Here is a 25622-nt window from a genome sequence, read left to right as displayed (position 1 = left end):
AGTTTTGTAGCCATGTTTGGCAAATCTTAGCAACTAGAAACCCTGTCCTTTCTTTTCCTTCTTTATATGTTCTTGCAGTTACTCTTATATTGCAAGATTTTCTGACTTTAAGCTTTGAGACTACTGCATCTTAAAAGAAGAACTAGGCTGACTGGCAAAAAGTCTTGCCGGTGGCCCTGTCACTCCCATGATGCTTTGGTTTTGAGAGTTGGGAAAACTCTGAGAACTTAAGGGAACCAAACTCAGGAATCCCAAAATTGGTGGCATTGTGCCATTCGTTTAGGGGCTGAACATAGGACCTGTCTGAAACTGAGTGAGCTAGATGCATTTGGGTTTGAATTTTTGTCACATACTGAAATGTAAGTCAGCCCTAAATAATCAAAACACTTTATTTTATTTTTCTTTTTTTAAATAGGAACTTTCTGAAGAAAAAGTGGTGTGTAAAACATTTGATATTTAAGACAATAAAGTTTTTATCATAAGACTTCTGTTTGATCAATTTCTTTTAAATTGAGGTGGTTACTTCAGTTAGACAAGGTGGTGTCCTTGTCTCTATCTCCGTACTCCTTTAAATAGCTTATACCCAGACATTGTAATTTATGGCGTGTACCTGAACCCCAGAAGAAGTGGGCCTCTCAAAGCCATTGACTTCCAGATTAGTACTGCGGGAGGACAGCTCCCTGCTGATGTAAAAGATGTGCATTTTGGGCCAGGCACGATGGCTCACACCTGTATTCCCAGCACTTTGGGAGGCCGAGATGGGCGGATTACTTCAAGACCAGCCTGGCCACCACGGCGAAACTCCCATCTCTACTAAAAATGAAAAAGCTGGGTGTGGTGGCATGCACCTGTGGTCCCCACTACTCAGGAGGCTGAGGTGAGAGGATTGTTTGAGTCCAGGAAGCGGAGGTTGCAGTGAGCTGAGATGCCACTGCACTCCAGCCTGGGCAACAGCAAGACCCTATCTCAATTATTATAATAGCAATGGAGTATGGTGGCCAAGACTAGACTCTAGAGCTAGGCTGATTGGGTTTGAGCTTTGCCACTTACTGGTTTATATGACTGGGTAAGTTACCTAACCTTTCTGTGCTTGAGTTTCCTCACCTGTTAAATGGGGACCATCAGAGAGATTATGGGGCTTAAATGAGTTAATCATATGAAGTGCTTAGAATACCTGGCACAAAGTAAGTGCTCATGAGATGTGAGCTGGTATTCATTATGTCACTCAAGGGATTTGAGGATGCTACATGGAATTTCCAGAAGTCAAGTGCTTTGTCTAACAGACTGATGTGGGGGAAGGGCTTTGCCCCATGTAGGTTCCAGGCTACTGGGATTCTGTCTTTTTCAACATGTGGGTTCCAAGATTGCCTGGGACGTCAGCATCCAGCTGGCACACCAGGGAAAGGGGTGTTATGTACCAGGCCTGGAAGTGGTGTGCATGACTTCTCTGCCCACATTCACTGGCTGGACCTCAGTCACATGACCATGCCAGAAGCAAGGGGGGCTGTGAAATAGATGTTCAGGCTGATGAGGGGTACACCTAGTTGGTTGGCTAAGCAGTCCTCCAATGTTGACTTACACAAAGACAACACATACCTTTTCACCAAAGGAGATGGCCCCAAATCCCACCCAGGCAATCCATTGACCTCAACGTCCAGAGTTCCCTGATGCCATGTCTTTCAGGTCTTGATTGTGGCCCCTTAAGGTCTGGCAAACTCTGAACTTGGAGATGTTATCTGTTTCTACCCGATAGTGATAGAGCTGGGATAGAATAACTGTAGTAGCAGATCTCAATTGGAAAAGGAAATGGGAAATGGAGGTGTCATTGGCCCCAACAATTAGAAAATCATGCTGAACAGGCTGGGTGTGGTGGCTCACGCCTATAATCCCAGCACTTTGGGAGGCCCAGATGGACGTATCATGAGGTCAGGAAATAAGACCATCCTGGCCAACATGGCAAAACCCCATCTCTACTAAAAATACAAAAACTAGCTGGGCATGGTGGAGCATGCCTGTAATTCCAGCTACTTGGGAGGCTGAGGCAGAATTGCTTGAACCTGGGAGTCAGAGGTTGCAGTGAGCCAAGATTGTGCCACTGCACTCCAGCCTGGTGACAGAGCGAGACTCTGTCTCAAAAACAAAAAAAATCTTGCTGAACAGATATTGTGAAGAAGTTTATTAAAAATTCTGATTGCCTAGTTTGGAAGGAACTCCCTTGTCCGTTGTCCATAGCCCCACCTGAATTGAGTCTGCTCTTGGGAGTTGGCGTGGCCTTCGTAGCTAGCTTACTGCTTGGTGCAAGTCTGGGGACCCGAGGGTTGTCTAAAGCCTTGGAAAAGAGTCAGTGACTTTTAAAACCTGAGTGTGTGGTTAATTTGGGAAAACAATTTACTTGGTAGACTTCTGATTATTCACTTGCAGCCATTTCTGCATGCCAGTAACCACACTAGCAATTCTTGCCTCTACACAGTTTTCAAGTCTGATTGATTTTGCTTCTCACTTCTAGTTCTCAGTGACACCTGCCTTGACTTCATCTGAAGTATATTTGAATGGGAAAACCCAAATAGATGATTTTTGCTGCAGGCCTGAGTCTTACTGGGCCTTAGTATTCAAAGCCTGTTTCAAACTTAGCTCTTATCTGGGATCTAAAAGGAATTTTTTTTTTTTTTCTTGAGACGGACTCTTGCTCTGTCAGCCAGGCTGGAGTGCAGTGACGTGATCTTGGCTCACTGCAACCTCAGTCTCCCAAGTTCAAGCGATTCTCCTGCCTCAGCCTCCCAAGCAGCTAGGACTACAGGTACGCGCCACCACACCCAACTAATTTTTGTATTTTTAGTAGAGACAAGGTTTCACCATATTGGCCAGGCTGGTCTCGAACTCCTGACCTCGTGATCCACCCGCCTCAGCCTCCCAAAGTGCTGGTATTACAGGCATGAGCCACCACACCCAGCCTATCCTAAAGCTTTCTAAATGATGTGTCTGTGCTTTAAGTGATTAAAAATTAACCATTTTCAGACTCTTAGAGATAACCTAGGTTGTTAACCAGTGTAGAGTCATTACTTTGTGTATAGATTTGTGCCACGGGGCCTTTATTTGAGAGGATTTCTATGTACACAGACAAGGTAGTTTAAACAGGGAGTAGCTTAGACAAATCTCACCTTGTTCTGCTACTCTTCTCACCTGTCTAAAAAGAATTATGAGAACAAAGGCTATTACTAGTTGGAGGTAAATAATTATTCTGTCATTCAGATCTCAATTTTTGATATTCAGTTCCATTTGAAATGAGATTTCTAGTACTTCACAGAGCTCTTATTTACAGTACAGTTATAGTAGGAATTGTGAGACATTAGTTATTAGTGGAAAGAATTAGTGGTCCTTGGCACAGAGAAAGGGGAATTCGCTGCATCTTTATTTTTAAAAAGACTAAAAGTATCAAGAGAGTAAATGTATTCGGGGTTTTATGGCAGAAGTCTGTGTCTACAGCTTGGGGGAGGAAAAATCTAAGAAAAGAGAAGTGGGGCCGGGCACAGTTGCTCACACCTGTAATCTCAGCACTTTGGGAAGGCTGAGGCAGGAGGATCTGATCACTTCAGCCCAGGGGTTCAAGGCTGCAGTGAGCTATGATGGCGCCACTGCACTCCAGCCTGGGTGACAGAGAGATACCCTCTCTCACAACAACAGAAAAAAAGGCCAGGCGCGGTGGCTTACGCCTGTAATCCCAGAACTTTGGGAGGCTGAGGCAAGCAGATCACCTGAGGTCAGGAGTTTGAGAACAGCCTGGCCAACATGGTGAAACCTTGTCTCTACTAAAAATACAAAAATTGGCTTTATGTCTGTAATCCTAACACTTTTAAAGGCCGAGGTGGGCGGATCACGAGGTCAGGAGCTTGAGACCAACCTGGCCAACATGGTGAAACCCGTCTCTACTAAAAATACAAAAATTAGCCAGGCGGTGTGTCAGGCGCCTGTAATCCCAGCTACTGGGGAGGCTAAGGCAGCAGAATCACTTGAACCTGGGAGGTGGAGGTTGCAGTGAGCCGAGACTGCGCCATTGCACTGTAGCCTGGGTGACAGAGCGAGACTCTGTCTCAAAAAACAAAAAATAATAATAATTCTCCAAATAAATGCTTCAGGATTTTTTTTTTTTTTTTTGAGACAGAGCCTCGCCTTGTTGCTGTAGTGCAGTGGTGCAATCTTGGCTCACTGCAACCTGTACATCCCAGGTTCAAGTGATTCTCATGCTTCAGCCTCCCGAGTAGCCGGGACTACAGGTGCGCACCACCATGCCTGGCTAATTTCCTTTTTTTTTTTCGAGACCGAGTTTCGCTCTTGTTGCCCAGGCTGAAGTGCAATGGCGCGATCTCGACTCACTGCCACCTCCACCTCCCGGGTTCAGGTGATTCTCCTGCCTCAGCCTCCTGAGTAACTGGGATTACAGGCGTCCACCCCACCCAGCTTATTTTTTGTATTTTTAGTAGAGTCAGAGTTTTACCATGTTGGTCAGGCTGGTCTCAAACTCCTGACCTCAGATGATCCACCTGCCCTGGCCTCCGAAAGTGCTGGGATTACAGGCGTGAGCCACCATGGCCGGCCTAATTTTTTGTGTTTTTAGTAGAGACGGCATTTTGCCATGTTGCCCCGGCTGGTCTCAAACTCCTGCTTCAGGATCTTGATCCCACTTGTTTAAAATTTCCCTTGAAAGCTCTGCTTTTGTCTGCAGCTGACCTGGGCTCAACTGTTTTGCCACTAGTAAGTGGAAAGTTTGCTCGGCTTTAATTTTTTAATCAGAATTCTGTAAGCTGAACCAGTTGGAATGTCTGTGGTGTTGGATGTTGTTTCTGCTGCTAATCGTCAGTCCTCTTCAGTTAGGGCACAGACAAGATGAATTTTTTCTCACAGATTGCTGTGAATGGTCTGCTGCTGCAGGCTTCTCCTTCCACATTGTGTTGTCTGTTATTTTGGTTGGTTGTTTTGAGACAGCCTCGCTCTGTCACCCAGGCTGGAGTGCAGCGGTGCAATCACGGCTCACTGAAGCCTCGACCTCCTAAGCTCAAGTAATCCTCCCACTTCAGCCTCCCCAGTAGCTACAACTACAGGTATGCACCACCACAGCCGGATAATTTTTTTTTGAGATGGAGTTTCGCTCCTGTTGCCCAGGCCAGAGTGCAATGGCGTGATCTCGGCTCACCGCAACCTCCCCCTCCTGGGTTCAAGCGATTCTCCTGCCTCAGCCTCCTGAGTAGCTGGAATTATAGGCATGTGCCACCACACCTGGCTAATTTTGTATTTTTAGTAGAGACAGGGTTTCTCCATGTTGATCAGGCTGGTCTCGAACTCCTGACCTCAGTGATCCACCTTCCCCAGCCTCCCAAAGTGCTGGGATTACAGGCGTGAGCCACTGCACCCGGCCCTGGCTAATTTATTTTTAATTTTTCCTTGGGACAGGGTCTCACTATGTTGCCCAGGCTGCTCAAACAGTCCTCCTACCTCAGCCTCCCAAAGTGCTGGGGTTAGAGGTGTGAGCCACCATGCCTGGCCTAGTCCCTTCTTAAAAAGAATTGTCCATTTGTAAACTGCTGATTTCTCTGGGGCATTGACCCCATACACTTTTCATAAAGCATCAGTGATTTCACCATTCTTCCACCCAAGCTTCGCCAGACGTTTGATGTTTGTTCTTGCTTCAGTTTTAGCAGAATTCACGTTGCTCCTATAGGAGCTATTTTTTTTTTATTCTTTTTTCTTTTTTTTGAGATGGAGTGCAATGGCACGATCTCGGCTCACTACAACCTCCACCTCCCGGGTTCAAGCAATTCTCCTGCTTCAGCCTCCTGAGTAGCTGGGACTACAGGCGTGTGCCACCACGCCCACTAATTTTTTGTATTTTTAGTAGAGACAGGGTTTCACCATGTTAATCAGGATGGTCTCGATCTCCTGACCTTGTGATCTGCCCCCATCGGCCTCCCAAAGTGCTGGGATTACAGGCATGAGCCACCGCGCCCGGCCAGGGGCTTTTTTCAAATTGATGTCTTACCCTTAGTTCCTCAATCTAGATTGTGTTTGAACATGTTATGACAAGTTAGTATTTTGGTGCAAAAGAAAATTGAAAGCCATGCATATAGTTTTTATATAATATACTTTCCCACAAACTTTTTGAAGTTCTTCCATACATTTAAAAGTAAAAATACAAGGGAATAGAATAAATGTTCAAGAAAAGAACATCATTCTAAATCTCTCAAAATATGTAGCAAGCAGAACATATTCTCATCTTATATAAAAATGCCAAATTGTCACGAGACACTGCTTCCTTGTTTAGAGCTGTTAGTGTTCTAATGGGATTAACCAACTACCAAACCTTATCTATGGAACCAGTGTGGCTTGGTTCCTTCTAGAACGTTACCAAAGGCCAACATTTTCCCTGCTTGACCCCAGATGTGTGAAAGTGAAGTGCCCTGAGCCAGAAATATTTCATCACCCCCAACCTGCTCAGCTCACAGTCTTCCCCTGAGAAGTAAATGGCTGCTTCATCCTTCCAGTTGCTTGCTTTAAAACCTTGACGCTGGCCAGGCTTGGAGACTCACCCCTGTAATCCCAGCACTTTGGGAGGCCGAGGCAGGTGGGTCACCTGTGGTCAGGAGTTTGAGATCAGCCTGGCTAACATGGTGAAACCCTGTTTCTACTAAAAATACAAAAAATTAGCCAGGCGTGGTGGCGGGTGCTTGTAATCCCAGGTACTCAGGAGGTTGAGGCAGGAGAATCGCTTGAACCCGGGAGGCGGAGGTTGCAGTGAACCAAGATCATGCCATTGCACTCCAGCTTGGGCAAAAAGAGCGAAACTCCATCTCAAAATAAATAAATAAATAAAACTTTGACCCCTCTCTTCACACCCTACCTATATCCAACCATTCCAGAATCCTATCAACTGTACTTCAAAATATATTCGATATCTGATCATTTTTGTAACCCTGGTCCCAGGCACCATTTCTTCTGCCCGGATTATTGCAACAGGTCTCCCTGCTCCTGCCCTTGTCTACCTGACTACCTACCTACCTCCCTACTCTGCCTGTCTGCCTCCCTACCTGCCTGCCTGCCTACCTACCTACCTACATACCTACCTGCCTGCCTGCCTACCTACCTACATACCTACCTGCCTGCCTGCCTACCTACCTACCTATCTGCCTGCCTACCTACCTACCTACCTATCTGCCTGCCTACCTACCTACCTACCTATCTGCCTGCCTACCTACCTACCTACATACCTACCTGCCTGCCTGCCTACCTACCTACCTACATACCTACCTGCCTGCCTGCCTGCCTACCTAACTACCTACATACCTGCCTGCCTGCCTACCTACCTACCTATCTGCCTGCCTACCTACCTACCAGTCTACCTACTTACCTTCCTCCATACCTACATGCCTATCTACATACCTACCTATCTACATATATATCTACCTGCCTGCCTGCCTACCTACCTGCCTATCTACATGCCTATCTGCATACCTACCTGTCTACATACCTATCTGTCTGCCTGCATGCCTACCTATCCACCTACTTGTCTATCTGCCTGCCTGCCTGTCTTCCTACCTGCCTATCTGCCTGCCTGCCTACCTACCTACATACCTATCTGCCTACCTACCTACCCACTTGCCTTCCTGCCTACCTACCTACATACCTATCTGCCTACCTACCTACCCACCCACTTGCCTTCCTGCCTACCTACCTACATACCTATCTGCCTACCTACCTACCCACCCACTTGCCTTCCTGCCTACCTACCTACGTACCTTCCTGCCTACCTACCTACCCACCCACTTGCCTTCCTGCCTACCTACCTACATACCTTCCTGCCTACCTACCTGCCTTGTCTGCTTTAGCACAACAGCCAGTATAATTGTGTTGAATCAGATCAGGCCTCTCCTCCAAACCCTTCAGTGGGTTCCTATCTCACTCAAAGTAAAAGTTGAAGTCCTTATAATGCCTCCAAGGCTCCTGTGGCTCTCTCTCCTTCACTTCCTGCTTTCCCACCCTTCAGCTCCGAGCCACCCTGGCCTCGTTGGCCTTGAGTACCCCATGCCTGCTCCCATGTCAGGGCCTTGGCACTTGCTATCTCCTTAGCCTGTAATGCTGGTTCCGCAGAGACTTTCCTGACTTTCTCACTTCTTTCAAGTCTTTACTCAAATAAAATATTTGGTAAATATAAATCAGGTAAATATAAATTTGGTAAATATAAATATAAATACATTTGGTAAATATAAATATAAATCAGACCTTTATACAAGGTCTCGCTCTGTCACCCAGGCTGAAGTACTGTGCAATCACGGCTCCCTGCAGCCTCAACAAGAGATCCTCCCACCTCAGCCTCCTGAGGAACTGGAACTACGGGTCCACACCTCCCAAAGTGTGGGGATTACAGGTGTAATTGATAAATATTTGATAACTTACTTAGGTAAAGTAGCCAGAGAAGACCTCGCCAAAGTGATACTAGGTGACAGTATAACACCTTAGTGATATCACATTAGTGAGGCCTACTTTATTTAAAATTGTAGCTGCTCCTCCTCACCCCACATCACTTCCCTTCTACATTTTTCTCCTTTGCATTGACCACTACCTAACATACTCTGTGTTTCACTTATGTATATTGTTTATTTTCTTTCTCTGCTATTAGAATGTAAGCTCCATGAGGGTAGGGATTGATGTCTGTCCTCAATACCATACCCTCAGTGTCTAGAATTGTGCCTAGTGCAGAGGAGCCACTTCACAGAGCAGGAGCACCGTCGTCTTGGACAAACACCACTTTACGTTCCAGCTCCCTTTCAAACCTCATGCATCTTAAGGAAATCACTTCTCTTCTAACGACAAGCAGCCAGAAAGAGCAGACAGTAAGCACAGATAAGACAGCTCAGGCACAGGAGGGAGAAAGTCTCGGGTAACCACCCAACTTCACACTCATACAATGAGCCCCAGTAAAACAGTGGGCCCTAATAAGCACATTCCTTTCCCTCTAGGTGCACTAAGATAAGGAAGCTAAAAGCAGACTCGGGGTGGGGGGATGCCTGCAGCCGCAGGAAGATGTATGGGAACAGACACACAACTCTGCCTCCCAGGTAAGCAAGACAAAGAGACACAGAAACATTCCGAGCCTGTGATAAGCTCTCCCGCCCTGAACTCTTAACTACTCATAGTCTGTAAGAGAAAAGGCTCCTGACCTAAGTTGGCCAGAAGCCCCTCTCAGGTTTATGCTCCAAAATAAGCCCATGTTTGACTGTTAAGCCACTTTTCATGTTTCTTTCTTCTTTCTTCAACTCTTACACCACTCAGATATGTTTTGAAAGAACAAATCCAGGAACACCATTTTGCTGCCTCAGTTTCCTGACCTCAAAGGCCCTGAGAGGCTGCCATAAGTGGGGTGACATAGCTAGTGGCAGAAGTGTGCCTGAAACCGAGACAGGTCAGTGAGGCCAGTTGAGAGATTCTAGCCCCAGTGACTGCTGATGCTGAGTTTAATGTAGATTTAAGGCAGATTACATTCAGGGGGGTTAGTATGCTTGCGGACTTCTATGTGAGGTAGGTTTTTTTTTTTTTTTTTTTTTTTTTTAAGACGGGATCTCACTCTATCACCCAGGTTGGAGTGCTGGAGTACAGTGGCACAATCATAGCTCACTGTAACCTTGAAACTCCTCGGCTCAAGCCACCCTCTCACAGCAGCCTCCTGAGTAGCTAGGGCTAGAGGTGCATACCGGCACACCCAGCTAATTTTAAAAAATTTCTTAGAGACAGGATCTTACTATGTTGCCCAGGGTGGACTTGAACTCCTGACCTCAAGCAATGTTCCTGCCTCAGCCTCCCAAAGTACTGGGATTATAAGTGTGAGCCACTGCACCTGGCCCCAGTGAAGTAGTACTTTTTATTATACCCACATATAAGACTAATTTGGGACATTGGCAAACAGTATCTCCCTGCTAATAGTTGTACAGACTTTGATCATAGTACCTTTAGTACCTTACCCATTATCTTCCTAGAATGGAAAGGCTCAAATCAGGTGTATTAGGCCATTCTTTCATTGCTATAAAGAAATACCTGAGACTGGGTAATTTATTTTTATTTTTTTGAGATGGAGTCTTGCTCTGTCACCCAGGCTGGAGTGCAGTGGTGTGATCTTGGCTCACTGCAACCTCCACCTCCCGGGTTCAAACGAGTCTCCTGCCTCAGCCTCCCAAGTAGCTGGGACTACAGGCATGCACCACCACGCCTGTCTAATTTTTGTATTTTTAGTAGATACAGGGTTTTACCATGTTGGCCATGCTGGTCTCGAATGCCTGACCTCAAGTGATCCACCCGCCTTGGCCTCCCAAAGTGATAGGATTACAGGCGTGAGCCACCGTGCTCAGTGAGACTGTGTAATTTATAACGAAAAGAGGTTTAATTGGCTCGTGATTCTGCAGGCTGCACAAGCATGGGCCAACATTGCTCAGCTTCTGGGGAGGCCTCAGGGAGCTTTTACTCATGGCAGAAGGTGAAGCAGGAGCAGGCTTATCACATGACAAAAGCAAGAGGAAGTGAGAGAGAGTGGTGGGGAGGTGCCACATACTTTTACATGACTACATCTTGCAAGAATTCACTCACTGTTTTGAGGACAGCACCAAGAGGATGGTGCTCAACCATTCATGAGAACTCCACCCCCATGATCCAGTCACCTCCCATCAGGCCCCACCTCCAACACTGAGGATTCCTTTTATTTATTTATTTATTTTCTTTTTTTGAGACAGGTCTTGCTCTGCACCCAGGCTGGAATGCAGTGGCGCGATCTCAGCTCACTGCAACCTCTGCCTCCTGGGTTCAAGCGGTTCTCCTGCCTCAGCCTCTGGTGTAGCTGGGATTAAGGCACGTGCACCACACTTGGCTAATTTTTGTATTGTTAGTAAAGATGGGGTTTCACCATGTTGGCCAGGCTGGTCTCGAACTCCTGACCTCAAGTGATCTGCTTGCCTTGGCCTCCCAAAGTGCTGGGATTATAGGAATGAGCCACCATGCCTGGCCTAAGGATTACATTTTGACATGAGATTTGAAACAAATATCCAAACTGTATCATCAGGTGTAAAGAGAAGCAACCTTACGTTTGTCCTTAGTTCTCTCTTTTTTATTTTTTGTCACCCAGGCTGGGGTCTTGAACTCCTGACCTCAGGCAATCCACCCACCTCGGCATCCCAAAGTGCTGGGATTACAAGCGTGAGCCACTGCACCCAGTCTCTTTTGTCCTTTAACTTCCATGGCCAGCTACAAACTTTATCTGCATTTTAATTAAGTTAAAAATTAATCAGAAAAAGAAATTAATCAGAAAATTAATCAGAAAAAAAGAAACTGTAGCATAGCCCTTTCTACGCTACAGCTCAAGGCAGCTGTTCTAGGTTGATGGACAGCTCTCTTCCATGCAGTGATTCAGGGAACTAGGGTGTCTATATTTTATATGTCTGACATCCCCTTGGCTTCATCCCACTGGTAGAAGAAGAAACAGCATGGAAGAGGAAATTTGCATAGAATCCCAGCCTAGGAATGGATCACATTTCTGTTCATGTTCTATTTGAGAGGATTTGATCATATAGCTGTGCCTGTCGCAAAGGAGGCTGGGAAATGTAGTGTAGCACTCTGCCTGGCTACAACCCTATTACTGTGTAAAGAGAGAGAAGATTTTGTTTTTTTGTTGTTTGGCTTTTGTTTTGAGACAGGGTCTTGCTCTGTTGCCTAGGTTGGAGTGCAGTGGTGCAAACATGGCTCACTGCAGCCTCAACCTCCCATGTGGCTGGGATCACAGGAACACATCACCATGCCTGGCTAATTTTTGGATTTTTTGTAGAGATGGGAGGGTCTCACTTTGTTGCCCAGTCTGGTCTTGAACTCCTGGGCTCAAGTGATCGTCCCACCTTGGGCTCCCAAAGTGCTGGGGTTACAGGCGTGAGCCATCACACGCAGCCAGAGAGAGCAGATTTGGGTGAATAGCTAGAGGCCCTCGGATGAGAACAGACCGGCATGCTTGAGAAACTAAGGTTGGTGGGGCTGGCACACACCAGCAGAGAGTTAGGAGATGAGTCAGGGAGGGAGGCTGGATCAGATCAGCCTTGGAAGCCAGAGAAAAGAGTATGGACTGTATTCTAAATGCTATGACAGTAGGCGGAGGCTGCAGTCAGCTGAGAACACGCCACTGCGCTCCAGCCTGGGTGACAGAGCGAGACTCTGTCTCAAAAAACAACAGGCTGGGCGTGGTGACTCACACCTGTAATCCCAGCACTTTAGGAGGCTGAGGCAGGTGGATCATGAGGTCAAGAGCTCGAGACCAGCCTGGCCAAGATGGTGAAACCCCAACTCTACTAAAAATACAAAAATTAGCCAGGTGCAGTGGCAGGAATCTGTAATCCCAGCTACTTGGGAAACTGAGGCAGGAGAATCGCTTGAACCCGGTGGGGCGGAGGTTGCAGTGAGCCAAGATCGAGCCACTGCACTCCAGCCTGGGCGACAGAGTAAAACTCCGTCTCAAACAACAACAACAACAAAAAATAAGAATAGAATCATTTTTCCTGGGTCACTGATTTGGAAATTAAGGCAAAGTGACTTGCCTGAGGCCCTAGCATGAGTCAGTTGAGGCTTTTGATTCTTGTTGCCTTTTGACTCAGAGTCCCATGCACTTCTCATGAGATCAGAAAAGTCTTGTGCAATAAATGAATGAGATTCAATTTCCAGCTTAAGTGACTCCCAATAACAAGATAAATAAGTATCTTGTGTTTTTCAGAGTCACCCTTTTTTTTTTGGTTTGCTTTTTGGGGTTTTTTAAGAGATGAAGTCTCGCTCTGTCACCCAGGCTGGAGTGCAGCCACATGAGCTCAAGAGATCCTCCCTCTTCAGCCTCCGAAGCAGCTGAGGCTATAGACATGCACCACCATGCCCGGCTCGCCCTGTGTTTGACACGCAGAATGGATTCCATATTTGAACTCTGGACAAGGAGCAATTAGCTGCACATCAATGCACATTTGGCCTCTCCATCTTTCCTGCAAGAAGTGTTGTTAGATAACAATGTCTGTTGTACCAGCTCACATACCTATGCAAACCTTAGGAATTTGGTAGACAGTGAGACCTTACATTCCTCTGAATGTTGTAAAATGCTGAATGTGACCATCTCCCAATACATGCAGATAAAAACAATATGGCAGAAATGCCACCACCTTCTTACGTCACAGACCAAGTGGACACCCCAGGCACACAGCCAAGGAATAAAAATACCCACTGAGTGTACCATGTGCCCAAGCCATGATCAGCCATTCCTAGGGAGGAGGTGCCCAGCAGAATGTAGTGCTCAGCAGAAGATGGCCTGCTATTCAACAGCAGAGAAGAATCCCAAAGCTTGTTGGGTCAATTTTGGGGGACTGCATTTTCATGAACCAGAGCTGCATCCAGCAGGTTGGGGCCTGTATGCACCCTAGCCAGGATGGAGTGGGAAGGAAGTGCGCAATTCTGACTCCACAAACACCTTTGGTAAGTAGGAGGCTATTTCTACTCATAGATACCTGGCTATTTATTTCCTCATTCAAAGTAATGTGTCCTCTGTCCTCAACCTTTTCTCTACCTATCCAGTGACTGGAGTCTCAACCCTCATCTGTTCTTATTCTGCTCTCTGAATATAAGAGGTAGATAACAACTCCAAAGAGGCTGTTATATCTTGCTTTCCTGAACTCAGTACAAATAAGAAAACGCCCTGGGCTGGACATGATGGCTCATGCCCGTAATCCCAGCCCCTTGGGAGGCTGAGGTAAGAGGATGGCCTGAGCTCAGGAGTTCAAGACCAGCCTGGGTAACAGAGCGAGGCCCTGTCTCTACAAAAAATTAAATTCGCTGGGCGTATTTTATTCTGTACTCTCAGCTACTGGGGAGGCTGACATGGGAGGATCCCCCAGGGAGTTCAAGCTACAGTGAGCTATGATCACACCCACCACTGCACTCCAGCCTGGGTGACAGAGTGAGACCCTGTCTTTAAAAAATAATTTAAGGCCAAGGCGGGCAGGTCATCTGAGGTCAGGAGTTCAAGACCAGCCTGGCCAACATGGCGAAACCCCGTCTCTACTAAAAATACAAAAAAATTAGCTGGGCGTGGTGGCAGGCGCCCGTAATCCCAGCTACTGGGGAGGCTGAGACAGGAGAATCACTTGAACCTGGGACGAGGAAGTTGCAGTGAGCTGAAATTGTGCCACCGCACTCCGGCCTGGGTGACAGAGCGAGACTCCGCCTCAAAAAAAAAAAAAAAAATTAGCTGGGTGTGGTGGCACATGCACCTGTAGTCCCAGCTACTCGGGAGGCTGAGGCAGGAGAATCGCTGAAAGCTGGGAAGCGGAAGTTGCAGTGAGCAGAGATCGCACCACCGCATTCCGGCCTGGGGAACAGAGCAAGGCTCTGTCTCAAAAAAAAACAAAAAACAAAAAAAACAAAAAAGTACCACTATTTTGGGTCTCTCCTTGGGAAACTAAGGGGCTGGGGAGTGACCTTTGGAGGCTTGTGGGGTCCCTCTGAGATAAAGCAATGAATCAGTATTTCAGATGCTAACGGGACTTCAGGGATGGGGTGGCCTGAGCAGAGAAGAGGGAAGACCAGGGAACCAGAGTTGAGAATTGGGGTGTCTGAGAATAAAAAGGAGGGACTAATCTATGTGTCAGGATATATTTATTTGGGAACTTAAGGAGGGAAGAGAGCCAGGTAGGAGACTGACACCTCTAAGTGCAGGGGCTTTATGAGATGGTGGATTTGAGGAGGGTGTGTGGGAAGAGAGTTGTTACGGTGGGTTTCAGGGGCTGAGGGAGTTGAGGCCCTTGGGATACGTGGGGCTGAAGAAGAGGGATAAGGATAAGGAGTGGGAATGGGGCGTTGGGGCTGAAGGTGAGGAGGGTGTGTTTTGGGGGTGGGGAGGAGCACCAGGGACCTCAAATGTAGGACTGCGCCTTGAGGGTGAGGCACTGAGGAGGGGAGGCTGGGGAGGGCCAGGGGGGCCAGGGAGGGTCTAGGGCTGGGGGCTGGAGTCTAGGCTGACCCGGTGGGGGTGCTGGGTCCTCCAGGCTGCCAAAGCCAGGGGGCCTGGGTCTGCACATTGAGGGGATGGGTGGGCTAAGGAAGGGGAGGAAGATCAGTGGGGCTTGCGGGCTGAGAGGGTCTTGGGGTCCCTGGCCAGAGTTAGTGGGGTGCACTGGGGTCTCCAAGGAGGGGTCTGTGGACTAAAGAGGGCCGGCGGGAGGGGGCCCAGGGTCTGTGGGTGTCTCGAGTCTCTGAGGAGGGCCGGGGTCTCAGGGTCTGTGGGGGTCTCTGGCCTGTGGGGTCGGAGTCTCCAGAGTCCTTGGGGCCTATGGGAGTCTCTGGGGTTTTGTGGGGGGATCCTGTGGGCTGAGGAGGGCTGTGGGGAGGGTCTCGGGGTCTCTGGGGAGGGCCAGTGCCTCGGGGTCTTTGGGGGTCTCTGAGGAGGGCTGGGGGCCCAGGGTCTGTGGGGGTCCCCAGCAGGTGGGGTTGGGGTCTCCGGAGTCCCTGGAGTCTGAGGGTGTCTCTGAGGTCCCAGGGGGGAGTCTATGGCCTGAGGGCGGAGGGGGAGGGTCTCCAGGGTCTCTGAGGAGGGCCGGTGTCCCGGGCAGGCGGAGTCGGGGTCTCCGGAGTCCCTGGGGTCTGAGGGTGTCTCTGGGATCCCTGAGGGAATCTGTGGGCTGACGAGGCCTGGGGGAGGGTCTCCGAGGAGGGCCGGGGTCCCAGGGTCTGTGGGGGTCTCTGGCAGGCGGGGTCGGGGTGTCCGGAGTCCCTGGGGTCTGAGGGTGTCTCTGGGGTGCCGGGGAGAGTCTGTGGCTTGAGGAGGGCTGGGGGCGGGTCTCGGGGTCTCTGGGGAGGGCCGCGGCCAAGGGTCTGTGCGGGTCTCCGGGTCCCCGGAGTCCCCAGGCGCAGGCGGGCCCTGGCGCCGCCCCGCCTGACATCAGTTCCTGCCGCCGCCGCCGCCGCGGCGCACAGCCCGCGGCCTCCTTCCCCGCCGGCCGCGCTACGGAGCCGCCGGGCCGCGGTGGAGCGAGGGCCCAGGCGAGGCGAGGGCCGGGCGGCGGGCGCCGGGCCCCGCGGCCGGCACGACGGAGCCCCCGTACGGCCGGCGGCAGCGGTTGGCGGCGGCCCCCGGCCCCCGGCGCGGGAAGCGGCGGCGGGGCGGCGGCGGCGGCGGCGGCGGCGGCGGTGGCGGCGACGGTGGCAGCGCCATGGAGCCGGGGGAGGTGAAGGACCGGATCCTGGAGAACATCTCGCTGTCGGTGAAGAAGGTGAGCACGGCCTCCCTCCCGGCCGGGGCCCCTTCCTCGCCGCGCCCCCCACGCCCTCCGGCGGCGCTCGCCCGGGCCGGCGACCCTGCTGCCGCAGGGACTCGGGCCCCCCGCCCTTCCCCTCCGCGACCCGGGGGGCGACGAGCGGCCGGGAGCCCCGGGCCGGTAGAGGGGAAGCGGCGCCGCTCACGTGAGCGCCGCGGCCTCGGAGCTATTTTTAAAGAACAAAGTTGAGGTCAGCATCCTCGGAGCTTCCCCAAACCTAGCCCGGGGCCCTGCCCTCCCTGAGAGGGGTCAGCGACCCTCCGGTCCCCCACTGGGGCAGCGGCGCCCCCGGGAGCTCCTGAAGGAACCCCATGCAGCCTCCTGCGGAATCCGCTGCATCCCCGGGTCCCCCCGCCAGGCTGGCGTCGCCCAGGGTCTGGCAGTCAGGGTGGAGGCCAGTGATAAGCAACTTCACTTTCCCATGGCCTGGGTCCCGGCGACATTGCCTCTGCTCCTGGGAAGTCCCCTGAACAATCTTGCTCAAGGATGGTAGCTTTGAAGAGGTTCACTAGGGGCTTTGATTATAAGAACCTGAAGTACATGGGGATTGCATTTTGGATGCTGATCCGGGGAACCGGGTGACACCACAGACACCTTGCTGTGGGGCTTGCCGCAGTAAACATCACTGTCCCAATTCCAGATAGAAATGAGTACATACCTGTCAAGGGCATGTATTTGTGATGAAGTTGGCATATCCGCAAAAGGGTCCGTGCTAGAAGGTAGAATCCATATTCTGACGTTTTTGGGCTGGATATAAAAATAAAATAATAATAATAAATTTAAAAGAATCCATATTCACTGAAAACCTAAATGGCCAAATCAGAATGGATTTTTCTCTCTCTCTCCCTCTCTGTGTGTGTGTTTGTGTAATTTGAATTCCTGGCTCACCAGATAGTCTCAGAAACTGAAAAAAAAAAAAAAAAAAAGAAAGAAAAAAGAGAAAGAAAATGGCTTGGGTGAGGGACTCAGCAGCTTATTTTACTTGAAGAAGCAAAATGAATAGAATTAATTAGATCAACCATCATATTTAAATAATTGTCTGTTTTCCCACTGAGATTCCTCAAAAGCAACACAGGCAAGCTATTTTACCTTTCATAAAGATAAATGTGACTTAAAAAGAAAATAGATTCTCGAATTGCCCTTACTGAAAACATTCCTCTAAAAGCACAGCTAAAGTAACATTGCAGAGATCCAACAAGAGTTTTACATAGTTTTACTGAGCTTTGCTAATGTAATGGGGTATGGTTTTTGCTTACTCAAGGAGAGCAGGATGAGCAAATACTTTGTTGAGAAGCAATACCTCTTTCCTAATGGAAGCGAAAGGAACACAGGTGACCTTTCTAATCTAATCTGGGCTGATTGTGGCTTTAGGTAGGCCCGGCATTTGTCTTTGGATTTCAAACAAATGAATGGAGAAAGTCCATGATGGAGAGGCAGTAGACATGGGGCACGCTGTCACATGTATAAGCATGAGTCTTTTGAAGGCAGAGATTCACTTTGTAAGTCAGGCTGTCACTTATGAGTTAGGTGTGTTTGTTGAGGTGCATATAATTGTAGGTGTTTGGACAAGGACACTTATTGAGCTGGAATGCACCCCAGAAAATGTCACACTAGAAACTGCAAACCCATCCCTGGGTGTATCACAACCAAAGCCATGGCCAGCATCATTGTTAGGAGCATGGATTCTGGAGTCCAGCTGCCTGATTGAATCCCCGCCCTGCCAAATTAATAACCCTGTAACCTTGGTCAGGCTTATTAACCTCTCCATGCCCAGTTTCTTCATCCGTAAAGCAGGGATAAAATTAGGGTTGTTGTGGAGTGTTTTTTTTTGTTGTTGTTGTTGTTGTTTGTTTTTGAGACAGAGTCTTGCTCTGTTGCCTGGGCTGGAGGGCAGTGGCGTGATCTCGGCTCACTGCAACCTCCACCTCCCAGGTTCAAGCGATTCTTCTGCCTCGGCCTCTCGAGTAGCTGGGATTACAGGTGTGCGCCACCACACCTGGCTAATTTTTGTTTTTTGGGTTTTTTTTTTGAGACGGAGTCTCGCTCTGTCGCCCAGGCTAGAATGCAGTGGCCCGATCTCCACTCACTGCAAGCTCCGCCTCATGGGTTCACACTATTCTCCTGCCTCAGCCTCCCAAGTAGCTGGGACTACAAGCGCCGGCCACCACGCCTGGCTAATTTTTTTGTATTTTTAGTAGAGACGGGGTTTCACCATGTTAACCAGGATGGTCTCGATCTCCTCACCTTGTGATCTGCCCGCTTCGTCCTCCCAAAGTTCTGGGATTACAGGCGTGAGCCACGGCTCCCAGCGTCTAATTTTTGTATTTTTAGTGGAGATGGGGTTTCCCCATGTTGGCCAGGCTGGTCTTGAACTCCTGACCTCAAGTGATCTGCCTGCCTTGGCCTCCCGAAGTGCTGGGATTACAGGCGTGAGCCACCGTGCCCGACTAGTTTTTGTATTTTTTGTAGAGATGGGATTTCGCCATATTGGTCAGGCTGTGTTGTGAAGATTTTGTTTGTTTGTTTTTTGGTTTTTGTTTTTTGGTTTTTTTTTTTTGAGATGGAGTCTTGCTCTGTCACCCAGGCTGGAGTGCAGTGGCGTGATCTCAGCTCACTGCAAGCTCCGTCTCTCAGGTTCACGCCATTCTCCTGCCTCAGCCTCCCGAGTAGCTGGTTACAGGCGCCCGCCACTATGCCCGGCTAATTTTTTTGTATTTTTAGTAGAGACGGGGTTTTACCGTGTTAGCCAGGATGGTCTCAATCTCCTGACCTCATGATCCGCTCACCTCGGCCTCCCAAAGTGCTGGGATTACAGGCATGGTGAAGTTTTAATAAACATGTAGAGTGTTTAGCATGGATCCTGGCCCAGTCTTAACTGGTAGCTTTTTTCTTTGTGCAAGAGCCTATTCCTCAATTTTACAAGGCTTGAAGATGGCTCAACTGCCTCACCACCTAAAGGTCGTTCTACAACACCATTTGTTCTTGGTAGCCACTTCCTTTGTGTGTTTGTTTGAGACAACTGCGATGTGATTCTTGCATCATAAATTACATTTGGTTTTCTGAATCAGAGTGTCTGCTTTACTAGGAACCTGTTAGTTTCGCTACAGCAGTAGACATTGAGGACAGCAGTCTTAGGGTCAGATTTGTCCTTGAATGCCAGTCTCACCTAAATGTGTTATATAGCACCTTGAGAGTTGCTTTGCCTTTTTTCTTGCATCCTACCACCAGTAAATGGTCTTACTGGTCATTTTATAAGGATTTTACATGAAGAAAATGAGATGCGTCTTTCTGCAAGGAAAGATCCATTGTGTATTTCTGTATTTGCAAAGAGTACTTTAGAACTTTTTATGAAAATGAAGCATGCCTACAGGAAAGTGCACAGGTCCTGAGCGGACAGCTTAATGAGTTCTCACAAAGTGAAAACACCTGCATATCCAGCACCCTGACCAAGAAACAGAACATGACCATTATCCCAGAGGGCCCCTCGTTCCCCTCCCAGAAACTACACCCTCAAAGCAACCACTATCCCCAAGGAGTATTGTTGAGTTCAACTATTTTCACACTTAGATTTTGTGATGGTGAATACCCATTATAACACTAGACAGGTGAAACAGCTGTTAATCCATCTGAATCCAAGGCAACCTGTGTTCTGATATGGACACAGAATTCCTGAGGGTGAGAGAGAACTGGAGAGTTTAATAATTAACATGATTAAATGAAAATGATAACAATAGGCCAGGCATGGTGGCTCACGCCTGTAATCCCAGCACTTTGGGAGGCCAAGGTGGATGGATAACTTGAGGCCAGAAGTTCAAGACCAGCCTTGCCAACATGGTGAAACCCCATCTCTACCAAAAATACAGAAATTAGCCGGGTGTGATGGCGCGTGCCTGTAGTCCCAGCTACTTGGGAGGCTGAGGCAGGGAAGCACTTGACCCGAGAGGTGGAGGTTGCAGTGAACTGAGATCGCGCCATTGCACTCCAGCGTGGGTGACAGAGGGAGACTCTGTCTCAAAAAAAAAAAAAAAAGGAAATGATAACAATAGCAAATTCAATTCATATTCAATTCTAGAAAGGGAGCTAGTAGCAGAAACATCCCAGATGCTGCCAGTAAAGCCTGTGGTTGCCGATTTGTTAAAGAGAAATGTCCAAGTCAACGACAGCGTTGGCATTTTTGAATCAGCATGTGGTTCTAATAAATAACATCTTCTCCAGGGGAGGGAAGGCAGGCAGTGATTTTCCCAAGTTCTGTTTTTGAGGAGCAGGTGTGTCTGCTGCATATGCCTGCAGAATGAGGAAAGACTATATGCCATAAGAAGCAACCTCCTGGCCAGGCGCGGTGGCTCATGCCTGTAACCCCAACACTTTGGGAGGCCGAGGTGGGTGGATCACCTGAGGTCAGGAGATCGAGACCGGCCTGACCAACATCGAGAAACCCCATCTCTATTAAAAATACAAAATGAGCTAGGCGTGGTGGTGCATACCTGTAATCCCAGCTACTCGGGAGGCTGAGGCAGGAGAATCGCTTAAACTCGGGAGGCGGAGGTTGTGGTGAGTTGTGGCACCATTGCACTACAGCCTGGGCAAAAAGAGTGAAACTCCGTCTCAAAAAAAAAAAAAAAGAAAAAAAGAAATACTGGTAGAGTTCAGAGAAAGAGAAGAAGCAGGCATTCAAGACAGAAGAAACAGCCTAGGCATCCCCAAGGAAGTGGGGCCTTCCAGATGGTCTTCCGAGGACAGGCGTGACCTGTCTTAAGAGGGACCTGTCTTAAGATTGCCAAGGGTTCTGCAAGATGCGGCTGGAAGGTGCTTTCTGTGGAAGCCATGTAGCCTAGTGGACACAAACGCAGGCTTCAGCAGTATGCAGACTTGGGTCTGGGTTTGTAACTGACCATCTCGATCGTGGCAGATGACTGGACCACTGTTCGCATCAGCAGTGAGAACCTACTACTAATGCTATAATGATAATTCAATTATATGAGAGAACACACTTACAGCACTTAGCACAATACCTTGCTTACAGTCAGGCCTAAATAAAAGCCGCCATTACTACTTGCAAGCGTCTCTGTGGACTCTGCAGATCACCCTTGTGCAGTCTTCAGTGAGTGGTGGTGTTTTTTGTGTTTTTGTTTTTGAGACAGAATTTCGCTCTTGTTGCCCAGGCTGGAGTGCAGTGGTGCGATCTCAGCTCACTGCAACCTCCGCCTCCCAAGTTCAAGTGATTCTCGAGCCTCAGTCTCCCAAGTAGCTGGGATTACAGGCATGAGCCACTATGCCCAGCTAATTTTGTATTTTTAGTAGAGACAGGGTTTCGCCATGTTGGCCAGGCTGGCCTCAAACTCCCTACCTCAGGTGATCTGCCCGCTTTGGCCTCCCAAAGTGCTGGGATTACAGGTGTGAGCCACCGTGCCCAGCCGAGGTTTTTTTTTTTTTTTTTTTTTTTTTTGAGACAGTCTTGCTCTGTCACCCAGATTGGAGTGCAGTGGCATGATCTTGGCTCACTGCAACACCCTTCTCCTGGGTTCAAGCAATTCTCGTGCCTCAACCTCCAAGTAGCTGGGATTACGGGCACAGACCACCACGCCCTGCTAATTTTTGTATTTTTAGTAGAGACAGGGTTTCACCATGTTGGCCAGGCTGGTCTCAAACTCCTGGTTTCCAGTAATACACCCACCTTGGCCTCCCAAAGTACAGTCATGAGCCACTGCCTCCGGCTTCAGTGAGAGTCTTATACTATACTGCTGTTTCTTCAAGCTCCAACTTTTTCTTAAAAGGCCACATGGTAAATATTTTCTGGCCGTATAGTCTTTGTTGAAACTGCTCAGTTCTGCTCAAAAGCAACCAAATGTGTATGAGTGTGGCTTTGTTCCAATAAAACTTTATTTACAAAAATAGGTATCAGGCTGGTTTTAGCCCACAGGCAGTAGTTCACATACGATGCATGTGTTCATATGAAAAAGTCCTTGCCAAGGTAGGCCAGGGATTACTTCCAGAGAGGTTGGTGCACCAGTCCTATAGTTAACCAAATCTCTATTGTAGCTGTGTTTTTGCACATTAGGCTTGTGGAGTGAACGTGGACACTTGTAAATCCCATCATGTGTCCCTGTATTCAGTTATTCAAAACTATTTAGTAAGCACCTTCCCTAGAACCTCACCATCATAAGCCCTAGGAAGGTTCTTATGAACAGGCAGATGAGTATCTGCCCTCATGGAGCTGACATTCTAGAAGAAAAAGAAGGTGATAAATTCGTAGACAAATACAGAGATGATTTCAGATCATGGTAAGCATTATGAAGGCATTAAAGCAATGTGATAAAGAATTGGCAGGGAGGTTTGCTTTGGAGACGATCAGGGAAGATTCCCTAAGGCAATGACATTGCATCCTGCAAGGGACACTGAGTAGGATAAGAGAATGAAAAATGATTCTTTTTGTGTGTGTGTTTGTTTGAGACAGGGTTTCACTCTGTGGCCCAGGCTGGAGTACAGTGGCACCATCATGGCTCACTGTAGCCTTCAACTCCTGGGATCAAGCGATTCTCCCGCCTCAGCCACCTGAGTAGCTGGGACTACAAACGTATGCCACCACATCCAGCTAATTTTTAATATTTTAGTGTGGAGACAAGGTCTCACTATGTTGCCTAGGTTGGTCTCAAACTCCTGAGCTCAGGTGATCCTCCCACCTCGGCCTGCTAAGTGCTAAGATTACAGGCATGAGCCACTGCACTTGGCCGTAAAATTATTCTAAGAAAATAGTTGTTTTTAAAAACACACAAATAGCTCAGAAGTACATAAAATGAAAAGTAATTGCCCCTGTTCTCCTACCCTTTAAAAGGGATAAATGAATTGTAATAGGGTAACCATCGCTCAGTTCCTGGGTCCTGACAACCTTCTCTCGCCTCAGTCTCCCACCCACTTCGGTTTGGGCAGACAGTGCCCCACCGGCGTCGGCTCTGAGTGAAGTTCTATTTCTGGCCAGGCACACTGCCTTGAGCAGGAGTCTCCCAGTCCCCAGTCGGGATCGGGATTTACTGGCGCTGGTGAATGAGCCACAGCTGTTGTTCAGCCCAGCCTGTCTGTGCAGTTGAAAAGGCTGCCTTGCATGGTGAACTTTTTCTCATTTTTCTACTCCTGAGATAGGTTAGATCTGCAAGTACAAAAAAATTAGCTGGGGGCGGGGAGGCGAGGCGGTGGGCATAATGGCTCACAACTATAATCCCAGCACTTTGGGGGGGCTGAGGTGGGAGGATCACTTGAGTCCAGGAATTCAAGACCAGCCTGTGCAACATAATGAGACCCTGTGTCTACACAAATAAAAATAAAAAATTAGGCGGACATGGTGGCACATGCCTATAGTCCCAGCTACTCAGGAGGCTGAGGCAGGAGGGTCACTTGAGCCCAGAAGTTCGAGGCTGCAGTGAGCCAGGATCATGCCATTATACTCCAGCCTGGGTGACAGAGTGAGACCCTGTCTCGGTGGGGGAAAAAAAAAATTAGCTGGGGTAGCTCATTCCTGGAGAGGGACTGGTAGGTAGGTAGATGTAAAAATTGTATTGACTATTTGGTTTAGATCAATAGTTTTGTTCTCTGTGGCTTTACAGAAAAACTCATAAGAGTTTTAAATGTTCTCAAAATCCCTAAGGACCTGAGTCACCAGGACAAAGATTTACATAAAATAGTATCTACACACACGTTACAAACTGAAGTGTTAAGGGTCAGTGTGCCTTCTGCCTGCTCCTCTTCCTCCTTTTCCTAAATTCTCAGTAGCTATTTCCCTTCTTTCCTCTCTCCTAGAGTAAAGGCTGTCTGGTGAGGGCGGGGAGGGACCTGAAGGTCCCTAACCCGGAAACCATGTCGTGCACAGAGGGATCCTGACCCCATGAGTAACTCCACCCAGGCTCAGGAGTAGATACTAGTGGAGAAGTGATAACTGCTTTTTCTGAGCCCTGCCCGTTCACTTTTTTTGTTTTTTGGTTTTTTTGTAGAGACCGGGTCTCCCTGTGTTGCTAAGGCTGGTCTTGAACTCCTGGCCTCAAGCCTTCCTCTCACTTCATCCTCCCAAAGTGTGGGGTTACAGGTGCAAGCCACTGTGTCCATGCCCCATTCACTTTTTCTTTTTTTAATGGAGTTTTGCTCTTGTTACTCAGGCTGGAGCACGGTGGCACGATCTCGGCTCACTGCAACCTCCTCCCTGGTTCAAGTGATTCTCCTGCCTCAGCCTCCCAAGTAGCTGGGATTATAGGCATGCACCACCATGCCCAGATAATTTTGTATTTTTAGTAGAGATGGGGTTTCACCATGTTGGTCAGGCTGGTCTTCAACTCCTGACCTCAAGTGATCCACCTGCCTTGGCCTCCCAAAGTGCTGGGATTATAGGCGTGAGCCACCGCGCCTAGCCACACTTTTTTTTTTTTTTTTGAGACAAAGTCTCTCTCCATTGCCCAGGCTGTAGGGCAGTGGCGCGATCTCGGCTCACTGCAACCTCCACCTCCTGGGTTCAAGAGATTCTCCTGCCTCAGCCTCCTGAGTAGCTAGGATTACAGTTGCCCACCACCACACCTGGCTAATTTGTGTATTTTTAGTAGAGATGGGGTTTCACCATGTTGGTCAGGCTGGTCTTGAACTCCTGGTCTCAAGTGATCCACCCGCCTTGGCCTCCCAAAGTGCTGGGATTACAGGCGTGAGCCATCTCACCCGGACCCATGCCCGTTCACTTTTAAGATATGGTTCTCCTTTTACGAAATGCTTCTCTGACGTCAGGTTTCTGTTGGAAACCTTGTGACACTGTGTGGTCCTTTCCATCCCATCACAGAACAACCTGGGCTCGCTCTCTCCATGGTTTGGCTATGGCTTAGGCCTATCCAGATTGAAAGGCCCTGTGTGATGATTTGAGGCCAGGCAGAAACTCACTGGGGTTTAACAGAAACAGGTCACCATCTGGCAGCAACAGGCTGTTCAGACGGGGCTGACTGTCTGTGGTCATTCTGCCATTACGGCTAACACTCCGGAGCTTCAGATGGAGCAGTGGTCTCCCTCAGAGCTCATCCAGCTGGAGCCCAGTGTGAAAAGAAATTCCCAGCAAAACTAAAATTCTGCTGCCAGCTGACACAAATGTTAGGTCTGGAAACATTGAGTAAGAGGCAGAGTGGTCCACACAAGCCTTAATGTGGAAAGGCAAGAGCTGGTGTTCAGTTCGTGACAGTTATGGGAAGAAGAAGGTTGGCATTTGCAGGGATTGTGGGGCTCCTGGCTGGGTCATTCCTACTT

At 48.6% G+C, this 25622-nt stretch overlaps 1 protein-coding gene across 3 annotated transcripts in view; it reads left to right on the top strand.

The window, feature by feature from the left end:
• Positions 1-16179: 16179 nt before the first annotated feature.
• Positions 16180-25622, top strand: part of PLEKHM2 (pleckstrin homology and RUN domain containing M2) — a 50272-nt gene continuing 40829 nt past the window's right edge. For all 3 annotated transcript variants that reach the window (XR_004070656.3, XM_031011832.3, XM_031011827.3), the window contains exon 1: positions 16180-16313. Coding sequence is in view for 2 of the 3 variants with exons in the window: in XM_031011832.3 (XP_030867692.2) it covers positions 16254-16313 (60 nt within the window). In the remaining variant the exon portion in view is untranslated. The remainder of the gene's footprint in view (positions 16314-25622) is intronic.

Source organism: Gorilla gorilla, chromosome 1, assembly GCF_029281585.2.
Source record: "Gorilla gorilla gorilla isolate KB3781 chromosome 1, NHGRI_mGorGor1-v2.1_pri, whole genome shotgun sequence".
Lineage (NCBI taxonomy): Eukaryota > Metazoa > Chordata > Mammalia > Primates > Hominidae > Gorilla > Gorilla gorilla.
Note: the sequence above shows the minus strand (reverse complement) of the source record. Positions and strands in the feature narration are given on the sequence as shown.